A 21942-nucleotide genomic window follows, 5' to 3' on the forward strand; every position below is an offset into this window, starting at 1 on the left:
TTATTTCTTTTATACATTTATTTTTTATATTACATTTAAAACTAAAGTACTTATTAAGTTAAAATCTTACTATAACATTTATTTTAGTTATTATTCCACTTTAATTTATAGTAGTCACTCAGTTCTTACTACTGTAGTTCTCGTTTGAAATGCAGAGGGCAGTAATATTCACGAAGGTTCAAGCCACAATGTTAAAAGAAGTGGCCTTCAATGTTACCTGATTTCATACAACCCATAACTCAATTTTTGGGTCCTCAATCAACAAAAACATTTACACTAAATAAAATCAATTTTAAAATACAATTTTTCATAATTGAAACCTTTTTTATTTAGAACACCTTTTCGAAATATCTCTATTTTTAGGCTCGGTATTCCCGGGACTAGAGGAAGGATATGCAATCGAACATCCCTTGGTTTGGACGGATGTCGATTACTATGCTGCGGTCGGGGATACCAGACGAGAGTCCGGGACGTAACCGAGAAATGCAATTGTCGATTCGTCTGGTGTTGTCACGTGAAGTGCGAGCTGTGTCGGCACAAACGGGAGGAGCACGTGTGCAATTAGGCGGTAAACAAAAGAAAAGATAAGAAAAGGAAAAAAGAAGAAGAAGAAGCAAAAAAATTGCATTCCGGTCGGCCTACCTACCGAAAGGTGCTTAACGACCCTCTGCGTCGAGGAAGTTTCTCCACGATCCCTCGATACACGATGGCCCGTTCTCATGGTCGCAATGGAATCAGGGTAGAGATCGCGCATCTACCATCCCCGTGTTTTTTCTTTTTCTGATATTTGTTTCTTTTAGTTTGTATTTTTTTCTTTTTTTTTTTTTTTTTTTTGTTTGTTTAAGTTAATTCAATCGAGGCCGATTTGGCTCCAGATATGGAAGTCAGTCGCGTGCCGAGTAGAGAAAAGCGCCGCGAGAGGCTACGAAGAGTAACACGTTACGTTTATAGTGCATTCTGTACCTGACAGTCAGAGTGTCGTAAGTCCACCGCGCTTCGGCAACTATCGACGTTGAGCGTATATAATGTAGTTTCCGGACGGTTAGAATGTTAAGATGTTAGGATGTATCTAAACGTGTTTACGATGTACAAAATGATACACGCGATACCTTAATATCTCTGCTGTTTTTGGTAATAGAAACAGACTAATTACACCCATCAGAAAGTCACATTGCTATCAACTGAAAGAATTGTTACTGAGTTACTTGTGGAAATGTTAACATATAAAAAATCTGAACCTTGAGTAATCCTGAATTACTGAATAATCGAAAACAATTGTGAACAATCGCCAAAATATCTCTTAAGATAAAAAAAAAGATTTAGTTATTTTAGAATGCATCATTTTTCATATTATCAAACACCACAGAGATATTTAAAATAATCCAAGCAAAATAGAACATCCTGTAGAAAGAACTTTGAAGTAAAAAAGATGCCTGTCATAAAACTGAAGTCGTCTCAGTATTAACGTTGCGACAGTGAGTACAAGGTGTCCATGCAGTTGCACAGTTACGTGGCTTATTATACTAGTCTGGCTCTCAGGTGCACCATTATTTATGTAAATGTTAACATGTTGAGGATCGACGATGAAAAATTACACCAATTTCCACGGATATCTAAAAATATAACGGGAATTGGGCTCGACTATAAGTGCTCGTCTTATACTACAATTTACGTAATCGTAGGGAAACCGAAATTGAACCTTTCGGGAAGGATTTTGTTTTAATCGATGATACTACTGTGTAGCGATGAATATTTTATTCGACATTGAGGGCAGCTAAACGTATTCGCAGCGTACTGATCCTTGGCTGAAACTCAATATGTTAATAATTTACGGTTTTTGCTGACGCGAGAGGGAGAGAGAGTGAGAACATGACGATAATAGAGAAGCGTGCGAGTGTTTCCGCGTGAACGAGATCGAGTGTCCGGATAAGCGAGAATCTGAACACGAGGATGAAATAGAGTAATATAGGCGAGATATTAGGCCACTCGACGACCATTCTTCCCCCTATTCCTTTCTTTCCATTTTTCAACTGTTTCCTTTCTTTCCATATTTTTGTTTTTCTCTTCTTTTCTAACTTTCTGTTCGTGCTCGCACATTTGCGTATGACGCGAGAGTCTTATTTATATTCGAAGTAAAAACCTCCACGATGTGTAGGTATCTCATTGTATACCAATGCTCTCTAGCGCCTAGAACCACCTTGTCTTCACCTAAATACGAAGCGAATTACAGTGAGCTGCAAAACTACGCTTATGCGCTTTGCAGCCGGAAATGAAACGCTATATAGGTTATACCGAAACTTTTAAAATATTGTTCTGGCTATAACGCATGCAATAACTTTTGAACATAATTTTCATATTTAACGTAACATTTCATAATTATCAATAATAAAATATGTCAAAGCTCGAATTATAAAAAAATTTTAAAGATATAACGATATAGTGACCAAACATTGAGTGGTGAGGATAGCGAAGCGACGATTTTGAGCGGCTCCCCCAATTTGTCCAAGCTATATAGCCTCTTGGAACCATATTTTAAAAATTCCAGCGTAACTTATGCAAGCCATACGCGTTATGCTTTACGTCTGCAGGCGTCTAAATATGTACTTTCACGACTCACTGTACACTACTCGCAGTATGTCGGCCGCGTATCGGCGAACAATGCGAGTTACGAGGAGCGAGGCGGACTACGAAAGCGAGAGTCTACATCAGAGAAAAGAGTACAGAGAGCGGGAGAGGAGTATAGCAAACAAATAAAGGAAAAGGAGGCCGCGATAGCAACACATATCCGCTCTCGACAGTTCGCCTCGAGTCACTCGATTCGGGAACAATTCTGCCAATGACTGTACATACTGTCTCCTTACCGTTTTGTAGATTTTACGTCCACGACTGCCGCGCTGTATATAGATAAGCATATATACATACAGAACATGTATTGTTGGTGGAAGCAACATAGTGAGGTTATATAAATTGAAACATTAAACAGCGACATTGATATTGTGGCATCTAGAATCATAGGTGTCTCATAGCGGCATCTTGAACTTCAAGTTATAAACGTGAACTGATACTTAAATGTGTGAATGTATATTCACAATTTTAGTATAATGTGCATTATGTGAAAAGATAGTAAATTATGAAATTCTAAAATTTGCTTCTCAAATTGTATAATATACAAAATTTGTTTAAATGTGCTACAAACGAAGAAGTAATTCTGAGTTGACATAATATATCTATGTTTTAGATTGCCGTTAGGGCTATGAAATAGACCTGTAATCACGCTATATCGCTTCTGCCAGCTATGCATGAAAACACGATCGATGTTAATTAGATTCATTGAATGCTGCATTGAGAGAGAAACTGGAGCATTTTGAAAAGAGTGATCGCTCCTGCGTTTTCCGCAGCCTCCCTCCTCTCATCTTTTATTTTTCCTTTCTTTGTTCTTTCATTTCATTTCTTTGCTTTTTATTCATCCTCATGAAACAACTTTCATCAGTATATTTTATTGCATTTCTTCATAGGGAGTAACGTTCTATAATATCTCATTGCGCGAAGTGGAAGCTACCGTTTCGTCGCATTTCAGCCACGCTGATCTAGATGGATCACAGTCTAGTCAATTACGAAGTCCGAATTGATCATGTGTCGCGATCTCTTAATTACGATTGCTCGATGATTTTTCGCTTTTACGAGACAATTTTTTAATCTTCTTTTTTTATACTAAAAACAATTTTTTATACGGAATATATGTACAGCTTTTTACTCTGTATTTTTTCTTCTTTTTACAATGACCAATATTTTATACGAAGATCGATTTCTTTTACACCCATCTTATGTGACGATGATCTTTTTTTCTTAAATCTATATGAGGTAACGAATTGTTTGATGACACGTGTCGATAGCAATGATATGCGAATATACAGGGTGTTATATTTAGATTATATCTTTGAACGATTCCGAAAATTATTCGTTGCAAGTGAAAAATGTTTCACTATTATTCTACAAAGATTATGAAGGAAACCTATTTTCATATCTTTCATTTGTTTACAAGATTTCACATATATAGATTGATCTAATGCACATCTTTCATGAATTACAAAAACAGAATAAAAAGAGAACGTGAAAATAAACAATGATTGACAATGAATGACATTGAAATCTCATTTAAATCTCGAATTGAAATAATTTGAATAATAAATTGAAATAATTTGAATGATATGAAATATCAAAGCTTAGAATGGAACACTCTGTATATTCGTTGCATGAATAAGTCAATCTCTGTTTGAACGGCATAAACAAAGGCAGCTGATCTAATTAGAGGAACATGGCCTTAAAAGAGAGAGAGAGAGAGAGAGAAAGAGCGAACGAGCTAGAGAGAAAGAGAATCGAATGAACTATAAGTACTGATTCGTCCGTACGTTTGTAAGGATTTAGGCGATAACGCACACGAGCGAGCACTCGTGCAACGAGACGACATACAGAGCGCAGTATTGACAAATTGTAATTTATTTTTCTCTCCTTGTCGTTGATAATACGCTACATCATACTTTCTAGCTTTTTCCAAGCAAGCAATCAATCATCAGTCAATCTTATCGATCAAGTATTCTCGTAATAGTTACATCTCTTCATTAGCAATGAGATAAACCCTAGCTCGTAACATTTGTATTTGTATGTACCTGTACTCTACGTGCATTTATATAAATACATATGCGAAACGTGTCCGTAATTATCCATCCTATCGAATCCATGTTTTTTCTCCTCTTTTGGATCAACCACATTTTTATCGCGTATATCTTCCCTTTGATCTTTGTGTTCTTTTAGATATGACTAAATATCTTGCTAACATACAACCTATTGTCGAAAATATTCCAACTATAGTACCTACAAAGAGACCAAGGAAGAATTGGATATCTTCATTCAAGGTCCTCGCTGGACTGATTGGAGTTAGGAAGTCTAAGTTCCAATCCTTTGTCCTTGCCATGTAACGCAACCAATAGATTAACCTATCCACAGCAGGATTTATTCTATCACGAATGGTTAAAGATACTTTTCTAGCATTCTCGCGGTAGTCCATGGTTTCATGAATCTGAATCACAGTATTAGCTAGTTCTTCACCAGATGAAATATGAATCTCTTCAGCGGAACGTGCGAAGCCTAACTGAACCGCTCGTGCAGCATTTTTAAATTCGTTGGGATTTCTGGGGAAACATATGACTGGAGTTCCATGGAAGGCAGCTTCAAGGAGCTCCGTGTCTGCACAGTGACTTAACACCACTCTTGTACGTCCATAACCTGCAATAATATGATAATAATATTATCAAAACTATTTTAAAATATATTTCCCAGTTAATTTATAGGTGACAAAGAAGTTAGACTCATATCTCTCATAGGCAGGCAAAAGAGTATAAGTCATTTTGGTCACTAACAACAAATTTTGCTTTGTTTATGGTTCTAATAATACAAGTCAATTTCATTTCTTTCCCGCTCTTTTATTTATGATTCTAATAGTATATCCAAAATTTAACACCTTATCTTAAGCACTTTAAATATTGTAAGTGCTTTTCTGTTAAACTAATAACCCTGGTGTATACTCTTTTACCCGCCCACCAAAGATATGTAAATGATATTGTTCTTTAAAATGAAAGAGTTAAAGTAATTACTTTTAATTGAGAACCTACTAAGATTCTATGAGGAGACTATAATTCAATGTAATCTTTTACCTATTAAGTCTTGCCGATCAATTCTCGAGTGAACGAAAAGATTCTCTGGCAGAGCATTATTTGAATTTTGCCATTTCATGTTCTTCCAAACTACTGCTTGGCCCTCCCTGCCTTGAGGTAATTTCTGTGCAAGCTCCCTAATTAACGTCTCATAATTTTCATCCAGAAGAGCCACAATAGTACCCACTCGATACTCGATCAGAGACTTGTGTAGGTCGCTTTGTAATGGATGTGCCCCTCTGCAGTGATGACAGCCGATCTGCAATAAAGATTGTTAACGGAACGTTCTTCTTCGATAATTTCTAATTATACACCAAAGACAGAGATGGGTATTTCGTGGTATTATTAGGGAATTACGGCGTATGTTATGTGGTAAGAAGAAAAAAAGGAAAGGTATCAAGTTACTGAACTGGGATTCGAATCTAAACCGTTCATTTTCCAAACGAGTGCACTAATCAATTAAGCCTCGCATAAGTTCAATATCATAGTGTAAGTTAAAAGAAAAGGTTATTTTAGAATCGGCGATTATTGAATTATTAATGGATTTTATATGTGAAATGTTTTACTTTTTAAATTCTCGAATTTTGTCAAATTTTCAAATATACAAATTCTCGAATGTTGGGATTTTTCAACTTTCTAATTTTTTAATTTGCAAATTTGTTCATTTTCAAATATCTAAAACTGCCCCAAGTCCAGTTTTAACAAATAACAATGAAACGTACGATTAAATGTACTGGACATTGAAAAATATCTTATTAGGAGAACAGGAAACAGAATCGGAGTAAACATTTTTGATATCTCACTTCCACTATCAGCTGGGTGAGTAATGCATAATCCGAGCGTAGGATAACGTCAGCATCCCAAAGTATAAGGCGAACATCGGCGTATAGATTATCTAAATTGAGACTGATATCTGGCAAGTATTTTCCCACTATCCGGAGAGCATACACCGCGTACTCATCCCGAGCCGTGGAGAATATTGACCTCCTTGTAGTACTCGTCCACAACCTGGTCCAAACGCCTGTATTCTGAACCGATAAAGCAGCACCAGTATATTCGAAAACATACAGTTCTTCTTCTCGATTGCGCGTCCATATCACTGGAATAGACTCAATAGCTCTTGCCCATGGAAGCAAACATCCATCGTGCCTACAAATTTATTATCTACGATATTATAATTTTCTATATTATTTATATAATTTTTAATTATTAAAACTAGAAATTAATTCACAGCCTTTCTTAGAGAAATCTATAATTTAATTATCAGTTTTATTTTTAATCATTAATACTTCTTTTACTTTTAATCGAAAAATGAAAAATATTAATTTTTTTCAATTGCAATTCCTAATCGCAAAAATTAAAATTAGAGACAAGGATAACTAGAGAATACTTAAAACTTCTTGAGTCAAAAATAATTGTTTCTATGATTCTTGACTTAGAAAGCAACTACCGGAAGTAAATTATGTCTAGAATGATTAGAAAATGATATCAAAATGCAAGTAATTGGAATATACTAAAATTACAAAAATTCGATGTATACAAAGTATCATCATTAATGAAATTCACTTCGATTGTAAATATATATAACAATATTAAACCATACCAAAGTGCAGGAAATACAGTGAAGGTAGGTTGAATTTCCTGTATCTTCTTCGCGATTTGTTCATCTTTTAACAAAGCTTCACAGGCTTGAATCGTTTTCTTTGAAGAATATGCAGATTCAGCAACTTCCATTTTCACTGTGAGCACTTCAACATCGATCAAAGTTTCGTAAACTTCGTCTTCGTTGGACTCCGGTATAATTAAGGTTGTATCGATCCCTTGATCCGACAAAGTGTTGGCTAGTAAAGATATGTCATAGATATCTTCGAAAGCGACAACCACTGCCGATTGCGGGGGTGCAGTTAATGTGGAACCGTGAATTATGTTCGCCAAATACATAAGTACATATAACGTAATAATTACTGACATTTTGATCGAACAATAGTAACGATCGATAAAGATTAAATCCATAAACGTTTACTTGAAAAGATAATATTTTTAGTACACTAAGAAGAAAAATTGCGAAGATAGCCGTATCACATATGTAAAACCGCGTTCATTTTAATTTCGAGCAATCTTCAGTAAGTTATCGCTATATTAACCACGATTTCGAAACTGGGTCAATCATTCGCTAAAAAAAGAAAACGAAAGAACCGTCCCGGAAGTTCTTAATAAAACAGCACTACTTCCTACCATCCATTAATCTATATATGGAAACAGTTAATCATTAATAAGTCGTTAATTTTTCGAGTTTCCAAATCACTAATTCTCCACCAATTTCATCTTTCGGAAACGCTTGTATAAATACGATATATTCATTTATTCCTTGAATTTACAAATCACCAATTCGAGGTTTTTTCCTTAGAAAACACTTCTGTTATATATACGTGTATGCTCTATATAGGCACCTTATATGTGTACAATTGATGTAATAGTTAATACAAGACACAATATAAGTTTCGATGGATGTGTTTCATTTATTCTACAACATACACGAATCTGTACAATTTAGGTTTTGGACACCTGTTTGAAATATGTGATATACACAAGGTACAATTTTCGCGCCTTAGGTATATACTCTCACAAATTACATAGATAAACAACACTGCTTTTTTTTTACACGGAGTATGTAGACTTTGCGTAGAAAACGCTGTACAGTTTAGGCCGAAGAAAGGTGAATATTAGGTCCACCAGTGACTGATTCTATAACACACAGAATCGCCATGAAGCGTAAACTATCGCGTGGGTCGTAAGTCGCAAGTCGTAACACGCGGCTTTCGTAAGCAAACTTTGCCTCTGGACAAGAAGAATATTTCACACACGAAGCGGCTAAAAGTTCCTGGAAACGTACGCTCTAGCTCTAGATATGAATGCGTGCACTCTATTTAGGCATGATGTGTGATATTATCATATGATGCTAATGTAGCAATTTAATTAAATCCTTTAAACATAGAATAAATATATAGTAATTATGTATTAAGGTAAGAAAAATTGAGATGTTGATGTAGCGAGTTGAGGTTAAGTTCACTAGTAATATCGATTAAATTCTTGATGAACATAGAAGTGCTTGTGTAGTATTTTTCACACACACTCTGTTCTATTTATTCACATTTTTGTACACTATAATAAATGTATCAATGTCTTTTATGGTCACAAAAGATTTTCTAATCTACAAATTGTATTGACTGATAATACTGTATATATAATATTAATAATTTTTTATAGTTAATGTAATGTAATAATTTTTAAATTAATTTCTGAATGTTTTTTATTACTAACGTCCGTTGGGAAGAATATTCACAATGAATGTCTCATCACTACAATGCCATCTATTAGCCTAGAATATGATAGAGTGCACTGTATCTGATTAATTTCGTTTGAATTTGCTTTATATTGGTTAGAAACTGCGAAGTATAATTTTAAAGAGACTTTAGTTCTGTGGCAAAGGATCTAAAATAAATAATTGTAAAGTATAAACCGTAGTGTATAAGTATCTTATAATAATTTATTATTTTTAGTTTAAGCATTGACTGTTTATTCCTCAAATGCTTGTATTAAAGTCAATGACGTTTAAAGTGAATAAGGTTAGTTGTAAAACTATTTATAAAGTTTTTAAATAAAGTACATAATGAATAATGCTTAACTTTCTTACAAATTTCAGCATTTTTATACAATGATTAGTAAAGTTTTAAATATGTATTATTTTATAGGTATAATAATATAAAAAATAAAAATGAGTTTCACATACAGTACTCCAAAGTCTCAACCCAGTACTACTCCTGCAAATACTGTACCAACTACAAGTATATTTAATATTTTGTAGTAATCAAAAAATGTAATTATATCTTATTGTTCTACAATATTTTAATTCTTTTTGTAGCTTTTACATTTGGAGTTGGTGGTGCTGGAGATGCAGCGAAACCAACAGGATTCTCGCTTACATCTACGCCAGTACAAACTAAACCTGGTGGAGTATTTGGTACTGGATTAAGTGGTACTCCTGTTCAGAATCCTGGCTTTACTTTTGGAACACCAACTGCTGCTCCTACAACCACTGTACCTTCACAAACACCTGGTTTAACATTTAGTACTGGTACAACTGCGAGTACTGGCATAACTCCTGCAGCAACTACTGCAACAGCTCCTACAGGATTGTCTACACCAGCACCAGCTGGAAATACTTTAAGCTTTAATTTAGGAGGTACTACCACAGTGACAACAACAACAGCAGCGACCTCAGCTTTTGCATCCAAGCTACTTACTGCTGGATTTGCCTTGGGTGGTGGTGAAACTGTTGTATCCACTGCTAGAACTGGCTTAACATTTGGTACACCAAATACAATGACAACAGGAACTGGGTTTAATCTTTCTGCAACACCTGTTGTAACTACTGCTATAGCTACAACCACGACAGCAACAGGTATTAGTTATTAACTCTCATAGTACATATATATTATAATAATCCAAGTCTGTTTTATGAAAATAACCATTGTCCACTGTCCTTACAGGTTTCTCTTTAGGTGCAAGTGGTACAACATCTGCAGCCACGGGATTTACCTTCGGTACAGGGACAACTTCAACTAGCACAGCAGGATTTTCTTTAAATCAGACTGCAGCTACAGCAAGTCTCACATCTACTCAAGCATCATTGGGTACAACTACAACGTATGTCTAGTTTTTACTGTTATTTTGTAACATGAGGTTAATATAATATTTTGTTATTTACTAAATGAAACATTACAGTGTTAGTTCATCTGTGGGTACACTTCAACCTGCTTCTATAAATTCATTTGAAGAATCCATAAATAAATGGACCTTAGAACTAGAAGAGCAAGAAAAGGTATTTGTAAACCAAGCTGAACAAGTTAACGCTTGGGATAAATTGCTTATAAGCAATGGAGAGAAAATCGTAGCACTGAATCAAGAAGTTGAGAGAGTCAAAATTGAGCAGCAGCAGTTGGAGCATGAATTGGATTATGTTGTAAGTTAATTATTATGATATATTAAATAACATATAAAATACAAACTCTGCAATTTTACAAATATATATAATTATAAATACAGGTTGGTCAGCAGAAAGAGTTGCAAGACTGTTTAGTACCACTAGAAAAGGAATTAGCATCTCTTTCAGTATCTGATCCAGAAAGAGAATACACATATCGTTTAGCGGAAGATCTTGATACTCAATTAAAACGAATGTCAGAAGATTTGAAGGAAATCATTGAACATTTAAATCAGGCCAATCGCACGCAGGATTCCAGCGACCCCATCGTCCAAATTGGCAAAATATTGAATGCTCATATGAACAGTTTACAGTGGTTAGATCAGCAAACAACTTTGCTGAATCATAAGATTCAGCAGATCGATCAGATGCATCAAAATTTCAGACAAGAGAATGAACGAAACTTCAATTTAGCGTATAATTAGCGTTAATCGCCGAATTTTTTTAATTGTACCATGAAGTTCTTTTGCAAGAAGCAGAAGGTTCATTTTGTATCAATCGCCTTTATGCATAAAAAAAACTCAAGGGTGTGTAAAAAATAAAAAATTTATATTGTATGAAAACAGTTTGTTAAAATTAATGCGATTCAAATAGATACTGAGGGCAAGAAATACTGTATTTTAACATAATCTGCTACATGCAGAAATAAGTTAACCATCTTGTCTTGAAGTATGTTACATTTCACGCCATCGGGATGTGTTATGTCCCAAGCTAGGAACATGAAAAACTTCTTAATATCTATAGTAGCCGATATTTTGTCTTCTTGACTTTGTTGACTACAACTCCAAACTTGCAACTTTTGGAAATGTGTAGACACTGTGGCGCTGTCCGTGTCGATTTTCAATACAAACACGCCGGTTTTGTCGGCGCTTAACGTTAATTGTGGACTCATGTTTTTCATCCTTTCTACAATATGTTTTACGTGTTTAAGTTGAGGCATATCGACCGAAATCTGGAAAAAATTAAAAATAGAAAAATAAAAGTACAATGGTTACAAGAAGTACATGTTTGCATATTATTCTCTTTATTATAGCAATTAAATATTAATTAAATAGATATATCTACTTTCGTACCACTTAGTAATACTTGAACTGCTACAGAGATATGATACTATGAAAATGAAATATCAAATTTGATAAAAAAAACACTTTATTGGAAAAGAAGATATTAAGTTATAAATAAGTGCAAATACTTCCTGTACTATGAAAAAGTAATAACAATTAAGGAAGAACTAGACTGCGAATTTTTATGAAAATTCATATTTTTGAGAAAATAAAAGATGTTGACCTAGGCAGAGCTTTATTCCACCTATCAAGTAGTATAACGGGTACTGTATTCTGAATATTTTGTAATATTCTATGAATTTTTGCACATTCAAATTTTTCGTAAATACATAAAAATCCGTAGTACAGAAGTAAGTATTATAAATAAAATAAGCAGAAAAAATTGTTTATACATGAAATTCAGGAATATTTGGTGCTTGATGCTCGGTCCATTCGCGTCGTGGTATAACTCTGACAGGTACATCGTGCAAGCATTGTCTTGATTCCATGCTTAACGAAGGCAACTCAATTTCTATAGTGAGACATGGTTGTCGTTTATTCGTTAATTTGATTTTAACGCTTTTTGCGGTCATTCTTAAAGATCCTAGGGATCTGGCGAGCAATGTGGGATCAAATTCTAAATAAATCTCATTCTGTTCTTCAGAGACGCCATTCATAATGTATTCAGTAAAAAAATGAGTCTGACTTAGTTCAGCCCAAACCATCGATGCTCGGTCATCAGTGACACTGAAGCATAATTCATCCAACGTTAACCGCAAGGTACACTGTTTTGTTATTCGAGCGATAACATTAACGATATCTGAAATAAAATTGTATATTTTAATATTATTGTATTTCTATGAAACTAATTGATAATAAGAGGGGTTAAAATTGCAATTCAATATCAATTTTTATTACGTTGTATTCGGTATAAAAATTTGTATTGGTATTGCTATTTAATCGTAGACGTTGAAATACTTCCGGTATATAAAAAATTACATAAGAATAAGGATAACGTAAATATACTAATATTTATTGATATTTAATTATACACAATAATTGGCAGGGAAGGTTAGAAATAGTTTCCATAATTTAAACTCACTGGTGAAATCTCTCATTGCAATTACGTCCATCATTCTACACCTGAATTTCATCCTTGATAGTATAATGTATACTTTTTATAAGACTTAAGTATTGGATCTCTTGTCGTGTAAATAAATTTTACGCGGGAACTTGTGGTACAATAATTACATAGCGATGACCATTTAACAGGCGATATTTCGACATTTTTAGTGATTACAATACACCTATGATAATTCACTATTTATACTACATTTTGATCACAAAAAAACAATGCACCAGATTCTACATCATTAAATTTATCATTTATATTTTGTGAACACAAATTTATATGAAAAGATCTATATTTAATGTAATATAAAAAATTATACATATGACACGTAAACACAACTAAAAGAATATGACAACAGGGTACAAATAGAATATAAAAAATCTAATTTCGTATATGTCTTATTATTTTATTTACTTCTTATATTACAGAAACAAATAAAATAATTTACTTGCTGTGATTACAAAAAATATAACGTTGCATTTCACCTCAAGAGCTCCAAGATTTATGTATTAAAATTTGTATGTTATTATTAACTCCTATTTCTTCTATTACAGATCCAAATAAAATAATCTAATTATATTACATATTGTAATCTCAGGAAAGATAACATCGCATTCTACTTTATCAACAAACTCCAAAATATATGTTGCTAAAATTTGTAACGTAATTTGCAAGTCTCTCAACAGATGTCACTAACATGCATATTTTCCGTTAATTTTCGCGCGAGAAATTACCCTAGACGGTTCGAATGTCGAATGACCCATAATCTAGCAACGTGAAATCTAAGTTTCTCCTGTCAAGTTTTGTGTGTAAACAAAAGCAACATATCAAACCTTACGCCCGATAGGTCGCGTCCTTTCGTTTGACGGTTCAGTTCACGAAAATTGTTCACACTTTGACATACAGTAGTCCTCGTTACGTTTTCTCCCTTGGAAGTTGCGAATCTTAGTTGTTTAGTTGAGGGTGAGTTCGGCCATGTTGTCAAGTTCGACGACTGACAGAAATTTATCGTAATAAATCGTGTCTCGTTAACTGTGTTTCTGGACCGGGTAGCAATCAGCGAATCATGCAACACTGATCGACATGCGGTTTGCCAGAAAGAGGTGAGTCTTTATCTCTTTCTCGTAAAACGTGTGAACATATTTCTTATCTTTTTCTATTTCTTTCGCTTTTCAACATTCTACATAAACATACATTTTCTATATAGAAAAATGGGTATTTAACTAGTATAATAAATTAAATTAAATTAAATAAACTTAAATTAAATTAAATTAATTAAATTTAAATTAAATTAATTAAACTTAAATTAAATTAAATAATATTAAATTAAATAACTCGTATAATAAATTAAATTAAATTAAATTACTTGTGTCTAAGTCCTGTCATATTTGCTGACATTAAGCTCCTGAGTGATCATCAATCGATTAGAAATACATCCCTATTTAAGTATGTGTTATTAACTTTGTTTTGTTCCGAGGTAGTTAACCCCGGGCGCGAGGAAACAAATTCTTGACCGCTAGAGTTACGAATTCTTGCAAAAGAGTTATTTTCGTAACAACATAGGTTCAGTGACATTTTTGTTTTGTTACAATATTCTTTGTATTCAAATAATATTCGATTGCAAGAGGAGTACGAAATATTATATTTTGAAATAAATATTAAGGAATTATATAATTTAATCAATTTATCACTTATTAGTAGATTGCAAATTTTTATACAATTATACGAAGTTTAAAAATATAGAAATCTATAGAATTTATATGATATGTAGAAACATAGAAAATATTAAATATACAGCATTCTTTATAATATTTAATAGATAAAACGAATTTCTGCTTCAGTCATACTCTTTTAATTGTATCCATGAAAATATGGATTTGTATAAAAATCAGTCGCTTGTTCATTATTAAATAGAAGACGTCGTAAATTGTTCGAACATGTACTTTACAACATTCGATACGTGTGTAGTTCGGTTACAGCGAGACTTTATTGTTCTCAGGAAACATGCTCCCAGTAGCCGAGTATTTAAATGATCCGCGTGTATATTTTTTCCATTATCGAACGTCTAGTCGAGGCAGGTGGTAAAACACGTGGCATGCGTGGAGAACATGCACCGGTCCCGGGTTTTTTTTTCCTTGTCTTCTTTCATCTTTTAGTTACTTTTGCCATTTCTCTCTTTCTAGCTTCTACTTTTCATCTCTTTCCGTCTCTCTCGTTCACACTAGCGCGTTGTACACATTTTGTCTTCGTATTGCACGACACATCAGTACGAAGAAAACGCGTAGTACCCAAGGTTCTCACCCTAGGTCATAAGATATGTACATACGTCGAAACACAAAGAGTAAGCACATTCTTTCGTCGGTTTTATCATATATGTACCTATATAAAAATCATTATTATTATTATACTATTATCAAATAATATTTAACATCTGATTATCCTAAATTCAATTTATGTATAGTATCTGCTCTTATCAGCTTAATGTATAATTAAGTCTGAAGTTATACATATTACATAGTTAGATATCATATATTATATTGAACTGCTCGAGAAATTCGTAGTTTTTTCAAAATTGGAAAATTTCAATAAGAATCATCAATACTGTATTATTTAAGAATATGTCAAAAATGTTGAAATGATCTCATTGTCAGCTCAAATATTCACCTTCAAAAGTCTCATTTATCAAATAAATCATCTATCCTGATTTTGACAAACCACTTAGACTAATGACAATACATAGGACATTTTAAAACTTTACAAAAGCCATTTGAAAGAAATACAAGTCGCCATAAAACGGAGTACAGATTAATTAATAAATTTCTAATTTGTTCTATGAGCTTTCCAAACAACCTAGTATATTGTTATAAATTATTTTTTGTTTTCAAACCATTGATTTTGTTTTAATTTTTAAATCTTCTCGCAACATCGATCGATTATCAAAAAGATGTTCGATTCTGTGAACGACAATTTCGAGGTTAGCCACTATCTTGCGTTGTCGAAGTTTTTGCATCGATATCGTCTTTCTCATTCACGGATCCGGTAACCCAGAAAGGTATAAGGTAACGGCGGGAGTTGAGAACTCTTTTCGAAAGGGTCAGCTTTCTCTTTTCGAAAGAAAATATTCGAGAGAAACAATCGAGTGTAGATACTTGTGTACCCACATTGGCGCCACAATGTTCTATGGAAAACGTGTAAAAGTATACACATTGCGTTAAGACACACTTGAGTATACGTAGAGTACACTTTGAGGTGAGCTATAAGGCTATAGGTTATTCAAATAGCGGCCATATTGTTTTTTTATTAGGAAATGTAGATACATTGTGTATACAAAATTCCTTACACCGTGTTTTCAAAAACTAACGACATATATAATAACAATGTTATTATTACTAATATGTGTGATAAATAATAATGTTTAATGTTATTGATATTATAGATTAATTATTTATTAATCGTATATATTATTATCGTGACGGAGATGGAGTCGTTTAAATTCGAATTTGTGTGGTATCTACTTCGTTTACTTATAAAAGAAGCACTTAAACAACAGAAAATAAAACCGTATCATTTACTTAATGTTTAACAGGCGTTGTGTATTTGACCTGGAAAGCTCTGATCAACCACAGACACGTTTCGCGCAAACTGGATCCTCCCTTCCGACATATCATCAGCTCTGATCCCATTTCTCTATATGTATTTGCTTTGCAGTAAAGGCAAAGCAACCACGAAGAGAGCCGTAAAACCTACCGATAAATTCCTTCTTTAACAAGTCATTCCTGGAAAGGCCGGTCTCGAATGGGACTTCACGCTTGTTCAAACGTTCACGTTTAACCCTTTAGCGCTCGATACCTTCGCCATCCACACCTTAGGTACGGTTCTTAGATTATAACACGATATAATCTTTTCGTTTCCTATATTCTCTAAACCGAATAAAAAATACCTTAATAGGTATATAAAATCATTAAATTTTTTTTATATTTATTTATATATATGCATATAGTTATATATTTATTTTTATACTTACATTTTCTTTTCTTTTTAATAAGGTCAAGAGTACATGTGGGTACCATTTATATTTTTCATTGCTTTCTTTCTGAATTTTTAAAAAATTAATGTAAATAAATCAAGTAAATACCACTTGATCATGATTTTTGAGTTGTGACGAATTCAAATAAACATTTAAGATGTATAAGATATATTCTGGCAAAACACAGATTATTACATGTTTATTCAAGATAGTCAAATATATAATAATATATTCCTTGACCTATTCAAAAGTGACACTTGTGTTTCATGGACGATGGCGCTGGGTTTTGTTTCTATCTCGCTACGTAATCTAGCCACAGCTAAGAAAATGCTTACTCGTTTTGTAGGCTTGTGGATGATCAATCGTATACAAACAGTAGAGGCCAGTGAAGCATAATAACGAAGTGACTTCCGTTCATTAATATTTCTTTCGTATCGTGGTCTGGGACTACGTCCCCTGAAATTAAAGGTCCAGATGGTACGAATCCACCCCTGATCTATTTTGAGCTTTCGAGCGATCTACACAACCCTCGCCAATCCCCCTTGGCAAACTCATTTCACCCATATTGCATTTCATCAATTTGCAGCACTACTGTTATTAATGGCGCAGTTATAACCACGCTACTGACGCGTCTCTGTAGTTTGATTTCCGATTAGACTGCGGATGTTTGTGTATTTATAAGAAATTTTAAAATTCAAAATGCACAAAAAGCATAAAAGATGTAGTATTCAAAATGCAGTACTTCTGATATTTAGTGAGTGAAATAAATCTCTGTGTAAGTTTTACTTTTGGTTTAGTAGGTTTTCATAATAATATTGAAGATCACGGGAGAAGAACACAATGAGCCACATTTTCCATTTTTTACAGGAGAACAATTTTGTCAATTAATCTTACGTTAGCAACATTGGTCTATTACTTAATTTTGAAGCTAAACATATATATTTTTCCACCCTCTTTACAGTTTAAGAAACATTACTTTGTATGATATTAAAATATTCCGGATATTAAAATGTTATTTATCTTAACAATTATGTAAAGCTTCAGCTAGACCTAACAAATTTTTTTTGTCTTTAGCTATTTTATATTGAAATACTCCCTTTTACTCGCACAATGACATTATAATCAACAAATATGTACTTATCATATTTTTCTCTTATAATCATCAACATAAATTTACATAAACATCCATAAATCCGACTGATAATTTTAAAATAATATATTTCTAGATTAGTGATATCACGTACCACATACCCGTTCAATATCTTAAACATTATTTGACTAACGAAAAAGATCACATTATGGTACTGGTTCGCGAAACGCGCGTCGATTATTCGACTTGGTTGAGCTGATGTCCCTTCATCCCGACATCCAGGGCATGTAACGCTTCTACTTATCAATATTAACTCGTCTGTTGGGAGATAGAGTGACGTCAACTCACGAACCCGGTGTCCCGCATGGCAACTGCCAAGGCGTGTTGAGCCAGGACACAAGGACAGACGCCGCGCATAGTGCACGCAGTGCGTTCACACACATTAATGCGCATACGTATGTTTCCCCAAGCTCGTGTGCACAGCCCTCGTGCTGCGTTTCTTGCTCCGTACTCTCGTGCTCCTTCCACACCTCCCTCCTACTCCCTGTCTTCGACGCCCCCTTTCCTCTCCTGTTCTTTTCTTTACACCTTTTGTAAACTCTTCCTCCTTTTTTCGAACGCGTTTTCTTTCAATTTCATTTCCGCCCGTCCAGTATTTTCTCTTTCCTTTCTTTCGTACAGTTTGCATCTTTTTTGTACACGACTATGTAATTTTCCTATAAAAGCTATAACTACAAATTATATTAGTTAATCATAGGTATATTATTTTAATTTGCTATAGACTATAATTTTTTAAAAGAATTTTATATTCCAAAAATAAAAACCCCTGCGATAGCCGGGAATCGAACCCGGATCAACTGCTTGGAAGGCAACTATGCTGACCATTACACCACCATCGCAGTATGAATTTTATATTATTTGTTATTTTCCAATTGAAGATGATTGGAAAAATAGGAAAACTTTATCTTTATTGATTTAATTTATCAATTAGTATACTGATTTTTTACTAAGTGCAAGTCCTGGTTCCAAATTTTATCAATATAGTTATAGCAGTCGTATCTCATTACAGTGCTAATGAGATTTCAAAAAGATTCATATAAAAGTCTCTTATTCCAAGCGTTCGGGTAGTTATCAGTAACTGTATAGATATATTTAGAAATTTTAATCCTTCACTATTTTGTCCTCATACCTTTCTTGTTTACCTTGATCGTAACATTCCTTTCCTACATTTACTTGCATCGAAATGGAGTATCATTTTCCCTCGTTCAATTCCTCTCTCCTTTTCTCGTGTATGTACAAACATGTGCACGTGTATACTCTTTCTCTGTTTCCCTCGATGTCGTGCAAGGCTCTGTATTCCGGAATACGTCACTGAACGGTACGCATTATTGGGTAAAAGAAACGAAGAAGGTTCATTTTGTCTCGTCTTATTTCTGTGAACGCAGCAGCTGTCTTTTATTTGTCTTCTCTCACACTGGCGCGAATCATGATTGCGATTGGGCCACCACTGTGGAATGCGTGCAAGCATGTGACAGGAAGCTTTTTAATCTCGTTGGTTGACTGATAAAAATGTCTGCCAGCGACCGATTTATGGATGTCATTGCTAGGTTATGTCACTATAGTGTATTTGATTCTTGGCTTATGACTTTACTTGGTTGACTCCAGTGGGTGAATTTGATAGCTTGATTTCTTGTACTGTTGCTGATAAAAATATTTGGAGTATGATTTCGGAAATAAGAATGAAATATCGTTAATTTTAAATTGTGAACACTTTGGTTCAGGGCCACATTTGGTCCTACTCTGTATGAGGCCATATTCTAAAACTTAACTGTACAATTTAATTAGGCCTAATAATGATATTGAGTCTCTAAAAAATATAAATGTGGTCCTAAATAGGTCATATAGATAATAATTAGTTTGTTTCCGACTTAAGGAAATATTAAATATCTTCATGTTCAGGGTAAACATTTTGATTTAATCATACATTATAATGGATGAACTCATAGTAGGTTATAGGTTTCGCAAGAAATATCAATATTCTAACGTTATCTCCATGTTTTCTTCAATCTTCAACTGTAGTCTCCCTAAAAATATTGAGCAGTATAATACACGACCTCCTTTCAAGCCATATTTTTTTGCCATTAACAACTTTCGATAACGTCAATATTTATGGAGTTACGCAGTGTTTCCAATTACATGGGGATCATCCTCTATATACATAGTACATACCTTATTCCTAAACGCTTTTTCTGGGGCTTGTATAGTTTACTCTGAACCACTAAGCGAGACATCAAACATTTATGCGGACATGAACGTAGTATATACACGTGTTTCTTAATTCGATAATTAACACGCATAACTAGAGTTTGAAAAAGAGAAGAGAGGCCTTAAGGGAGGCAGTGCTAGCAGACTTAATTACTCGGTCGTTAGTACGCTTAAAACAACACACGATAAAATGCCGTGGCACGATCGATGTTATCTCGCTGCTCTAACTATCACCGCGGGCCCCTGTAATTTTCAATCGTTTCATTACGCGCGCAGAGACCGACGAAGTTCGAAGACCAGTCGAAAAATCCGATACAGGAAGAGTCAGCCATAATTTATGCTCGCGTTTTTTGGCCAGTTACCGACCCACGGACACGAATCGGGCAGCAAGTACCGCAATGCGGTCGGTAACTCGCAGTTTCTGAGGTACACCGCGTTAATACAAGCGAAATTACAGGGTGCCCGCGAGTTCCTTGTACCGAATACCAACAGCGCCACGCTCGATGGTTCTCAGTCGCCTCCAGGCGAGTTATCTATGGGAATATATAGAACGAGTGGACGTGGAACGAATGAGAACCCGGAAGGCGGATTCCCCGTGCACTTCAAAGGGAAAAACCTGTCTGCGTTGTCGAAACGACCTGCATCCATTCTCAGGCATACCGCTCTTGCCTTCCATCCGACGTATATGGCGTCTGTTTCGTAGCTGGTCCCGTTCGAGGAATTTCATGCCACATAGACGATTAATTTGTCTTATCCAACTATATGTCTAGTGCGTAATATTATTTGACGACAGCTTATCATTTATTTTCCCGACATTCCTCACAGACGTCTTTTCAGTGTGGATAGCTCTTAATCCTATTCGGAGCGGCCCCGCTTTTTTTCTTCTTGATTCCGCAAGAATACTGAATGGACAGAGGGTATGTCGGGTATCTGTAGAAACATTATTGAATTTTTAATGAAATACGTTATTATGCAAGTATACTTTTAAAGAATAATGTTTATAATAGTAGGACTCTCTTGCATAAAGTAATATCTGTAATCAGATTTTTCAAATCACAAACTTTAAGTTACCAATGTTAATATATTATCTGGTATAATAGTGACAAATTTTATAATAGTAAATGTCATCAATCAACTAATTGTCATATTCGACGTAAAATTGCAAAATTATAAAACTTAATCTTATACCTGTCAATTTTCTAATATTACTAGTTACTAAGTAATAATCGTACTAGGAAACTCAATTCTCCAAGTTTTCATTAGAGGTTCAAGAGAGCAATGTGGATCGTAATTCTTGCATCTCGTGCACCTTTATTCGTGCATGTCTTACGGCATCGAAGAAGAAAAACGAGATAGTAGGTTACCTTTGGATGGATCACGCGAACAAGAATTTTTCTGTATAGAAAGGTATCATCCTTCGACGCATCACACGCTTTACTTTTGCATTCACTTATTATAATACGAAGTCAAAGGATATTACGCCATCTGGTATGGTTTCGGCAGTCCGAGCAAGGAACTGTGTAATCTGTGTCGGACAATATCGCCGATTCAGACGAAAAGGGGGGAAAAAAAGATTCCGGCATAATTTTTCGCGCTTCCCAAGCTACGCGTATGAATGGTAAATTTTTTT

General features: G+C 34.3%; 5 protein-coding genes, 1 long non-coding RNA gene and 1 other non-coding gene across 8 annotated transcripts in view; 3 read left to right on the plus strand and 4 right to left on the minus strand.

The window, feature by feature from the left end:
* The window catches only part of LOC122569361 (protein Wnt-1-like), a 75044-nt gene extending 70327 nt beyond the window's left edge, over window positions 1-4717 (plus strand). The window contains exon 7 of the mRNA XM_043730289.1: window positions 364-4717. Coding sequence (XP_043586224.1) covers window positions 364-565 — 202 coding nt within the window. The 3' untranslated portion in view covers window positions 566-4717. The remainder of the gene's footprint in view (window positions 1-363) is intronic.
* Window positions 3736-7724, minus strand: LOC122569359 (UDP-glucuronosyltransferase 3A1-like). The gene is made up of 4 exons (XM_043730286.1): window positions 7315-7724; window positions 6515-6860; window positions 5712-5970; window positions 3736-5283 (listed from the first exon to the last, which is right to left on the minus strand). The coding sequence occupies exons 1-4, from the start codon at window positions 7722-7724 to the stop codon at window positions 4772-4774; spliced, it is 1527 nt and encodes a 508-aa protein (XP_043586221.1). The 3' UTR covers window positions 3736-4771.
* A 740-nt stretch (window positions 7725-8464) lies between these two features.
* LOC122569360 (nuclear pore glycoprotein p62) lies at window positions 8465-11366 on the plus strand. Of its 2 annotated transcripts, none has more exons than XM_043730287.1 (7): window positions 8465-8600; window positions 9272-9337; window positions 9464-9556; window positions 9634-10173; window positions 10262-10418; window positions 10497-10734; window positions 10818-11366. In XM_043730287.1, exons 3-7 carry the CDS (start codon window positions 9487-9489, stop codon window positions 11178-11180), a joined length of 1368 nt encoding a protein of 455 aa, XP_043586222.1. In that variant the 5' UTR covers window positions 8465-8600; window positions 9272-9337; window positions 9464-9486; the 3' UTR covers window positions 11181-11366. The 2 variants fall into 2 exon arrangements, with proteins under 2 accessions (XP_043586222.1, XP_043586223.1); XM_043730288.1 differs by lacking the exon at window positions 8465-8600 and adding an exon at window positions 8744-9218.
* On the minus strand, window positions 11334-13245 carry LOC122569364 (checkpoint protein HUS1). The gene is made up of 3 exons (XM_043730297.1): window positions 12901-13245; window positions 12212-12618; window positions 11334-11707 (listed from the first exon to the last, which is right to left on the minus strand). The coding sequence occupies exons 1-3, from the start codon at window positions 12950-12952 to the stop codon at window positions 11342-11344; spliced, it is 825 nt and encodes a 274-aa protein (XP_043586232.1). The 5' UTR covers window positions 12953-13245; the 3' UTR covers window positions 11334-11341.
* Window positions 13246-13695: 450 nt separating this feature from the next.
* Window positions 13696-21942, plus strand: part of LOC122569357 (transcriptional activator Myb) — a 41217-nt gene continuing 32970 nt past the window's right edge. Inside the window, exon 1 of the mRNA XM_043730276.1 lies at window positions 13696-14033. Coding sequence (XP_043586211.1) covers window positions 14014-14033 — 20 coding nt within the window. The 5' untranslated portion in view covers window positions 13696-14013. The remainder of the gene's footprint in view (window positions 14034-21942) is intronic.
* On the minus strand, window positions 16032-19537 carry LOC122569367. The gene is made up of 3 exons (XR_006317430.1): window positions 19237-19537; window positions 16955-18778; window positions 16032-16850 (listed from the first exon to the last, which is right to left on the minus strand). It is a non-coding gene; the product is annotated as an uncharacterized LOC122569367 (long non-coding RNA).
* Window positions 18875-18946, minus strand: Trnag-ucc. Its single transcript has one exon. It is a non-coding gene; the product is annotated as a tRNA-Gly (tRNA).

This window comes from Bombus pyrosoma, linkage group LG7 (assembly GCF_014825855.1).
Source record: "Bombus pyrosoma isolate SC7728 linkage group LG7, ASM1482585v1, whole genome shotgun sequence".
Classification (NCBI taxonomy): Eukaryota; Metazoa; Arthropoda; class Insecta; order Hymenoptera; family Apidae; genus Bombus; species Bombus pyrosoma.

Coding starts and splice junctions, on each gene's coding strand:
- LOC122569359 (XM_043730286.1), bottom strand. CDS start 7,724: ATGGATTTAATCTTTATCGATCGTTACTATTGTTCGATCAAAATGTCA. Junction 5,971..6,514: donor TCACCCAGCTGATAGTGGAA/GTGAGATATCAA, acceptor TCTTTATTGCAG/ATCGGCTGTCATCACTGCAG. Junction 5,284..5,711: donor TGATCGGCAAGACTTAATAG/GTAAAAGATTAC, acceptor ATATTATTGCAG/GTTATGGACGTACAAGAGTG.
- LOC122569360 (XM_043730287.1), top strand. CDS start 9,487: ATGAGTTTCACATACAGTACTCCAAAGTCTCAACCCAGTACTACTCCT. Junction 10,174..10,261: donor TACAACCACGACAGCAACAG/GTATTAGTTATT, acceptor CTGTCCTTACAG/GTTTCTCTTTAGGTGCAAGT. Junction 10,419..10,496: donor TCATTGGGTACAACTACAAC/GTATGTCTAGTT, acceptor GAAACATTACAG/TGTTAGTTCATCTGTGGGTA.
- LOC122569364 (XM_043730297.1), bottom strand. CDS start 12,952: ATGAAATTCAGGTGTAGAATGATGGACGTAATTGCAATGAGAGATTTC. Junction 12,619..12,900: donor TGCAATGAGAGATTTCACCA/GTGAGTTTAAAT, acceptor ATTTTATTTCAG/ATATCGTTAATGTTATCGCT. Junction 11,708..12,211: donor CAAATATTCCTGAATTTCAT/GTATAAACAATT, acceptor AATTTTTTCCAG/ATTTCGGTCGATATGCCTCA.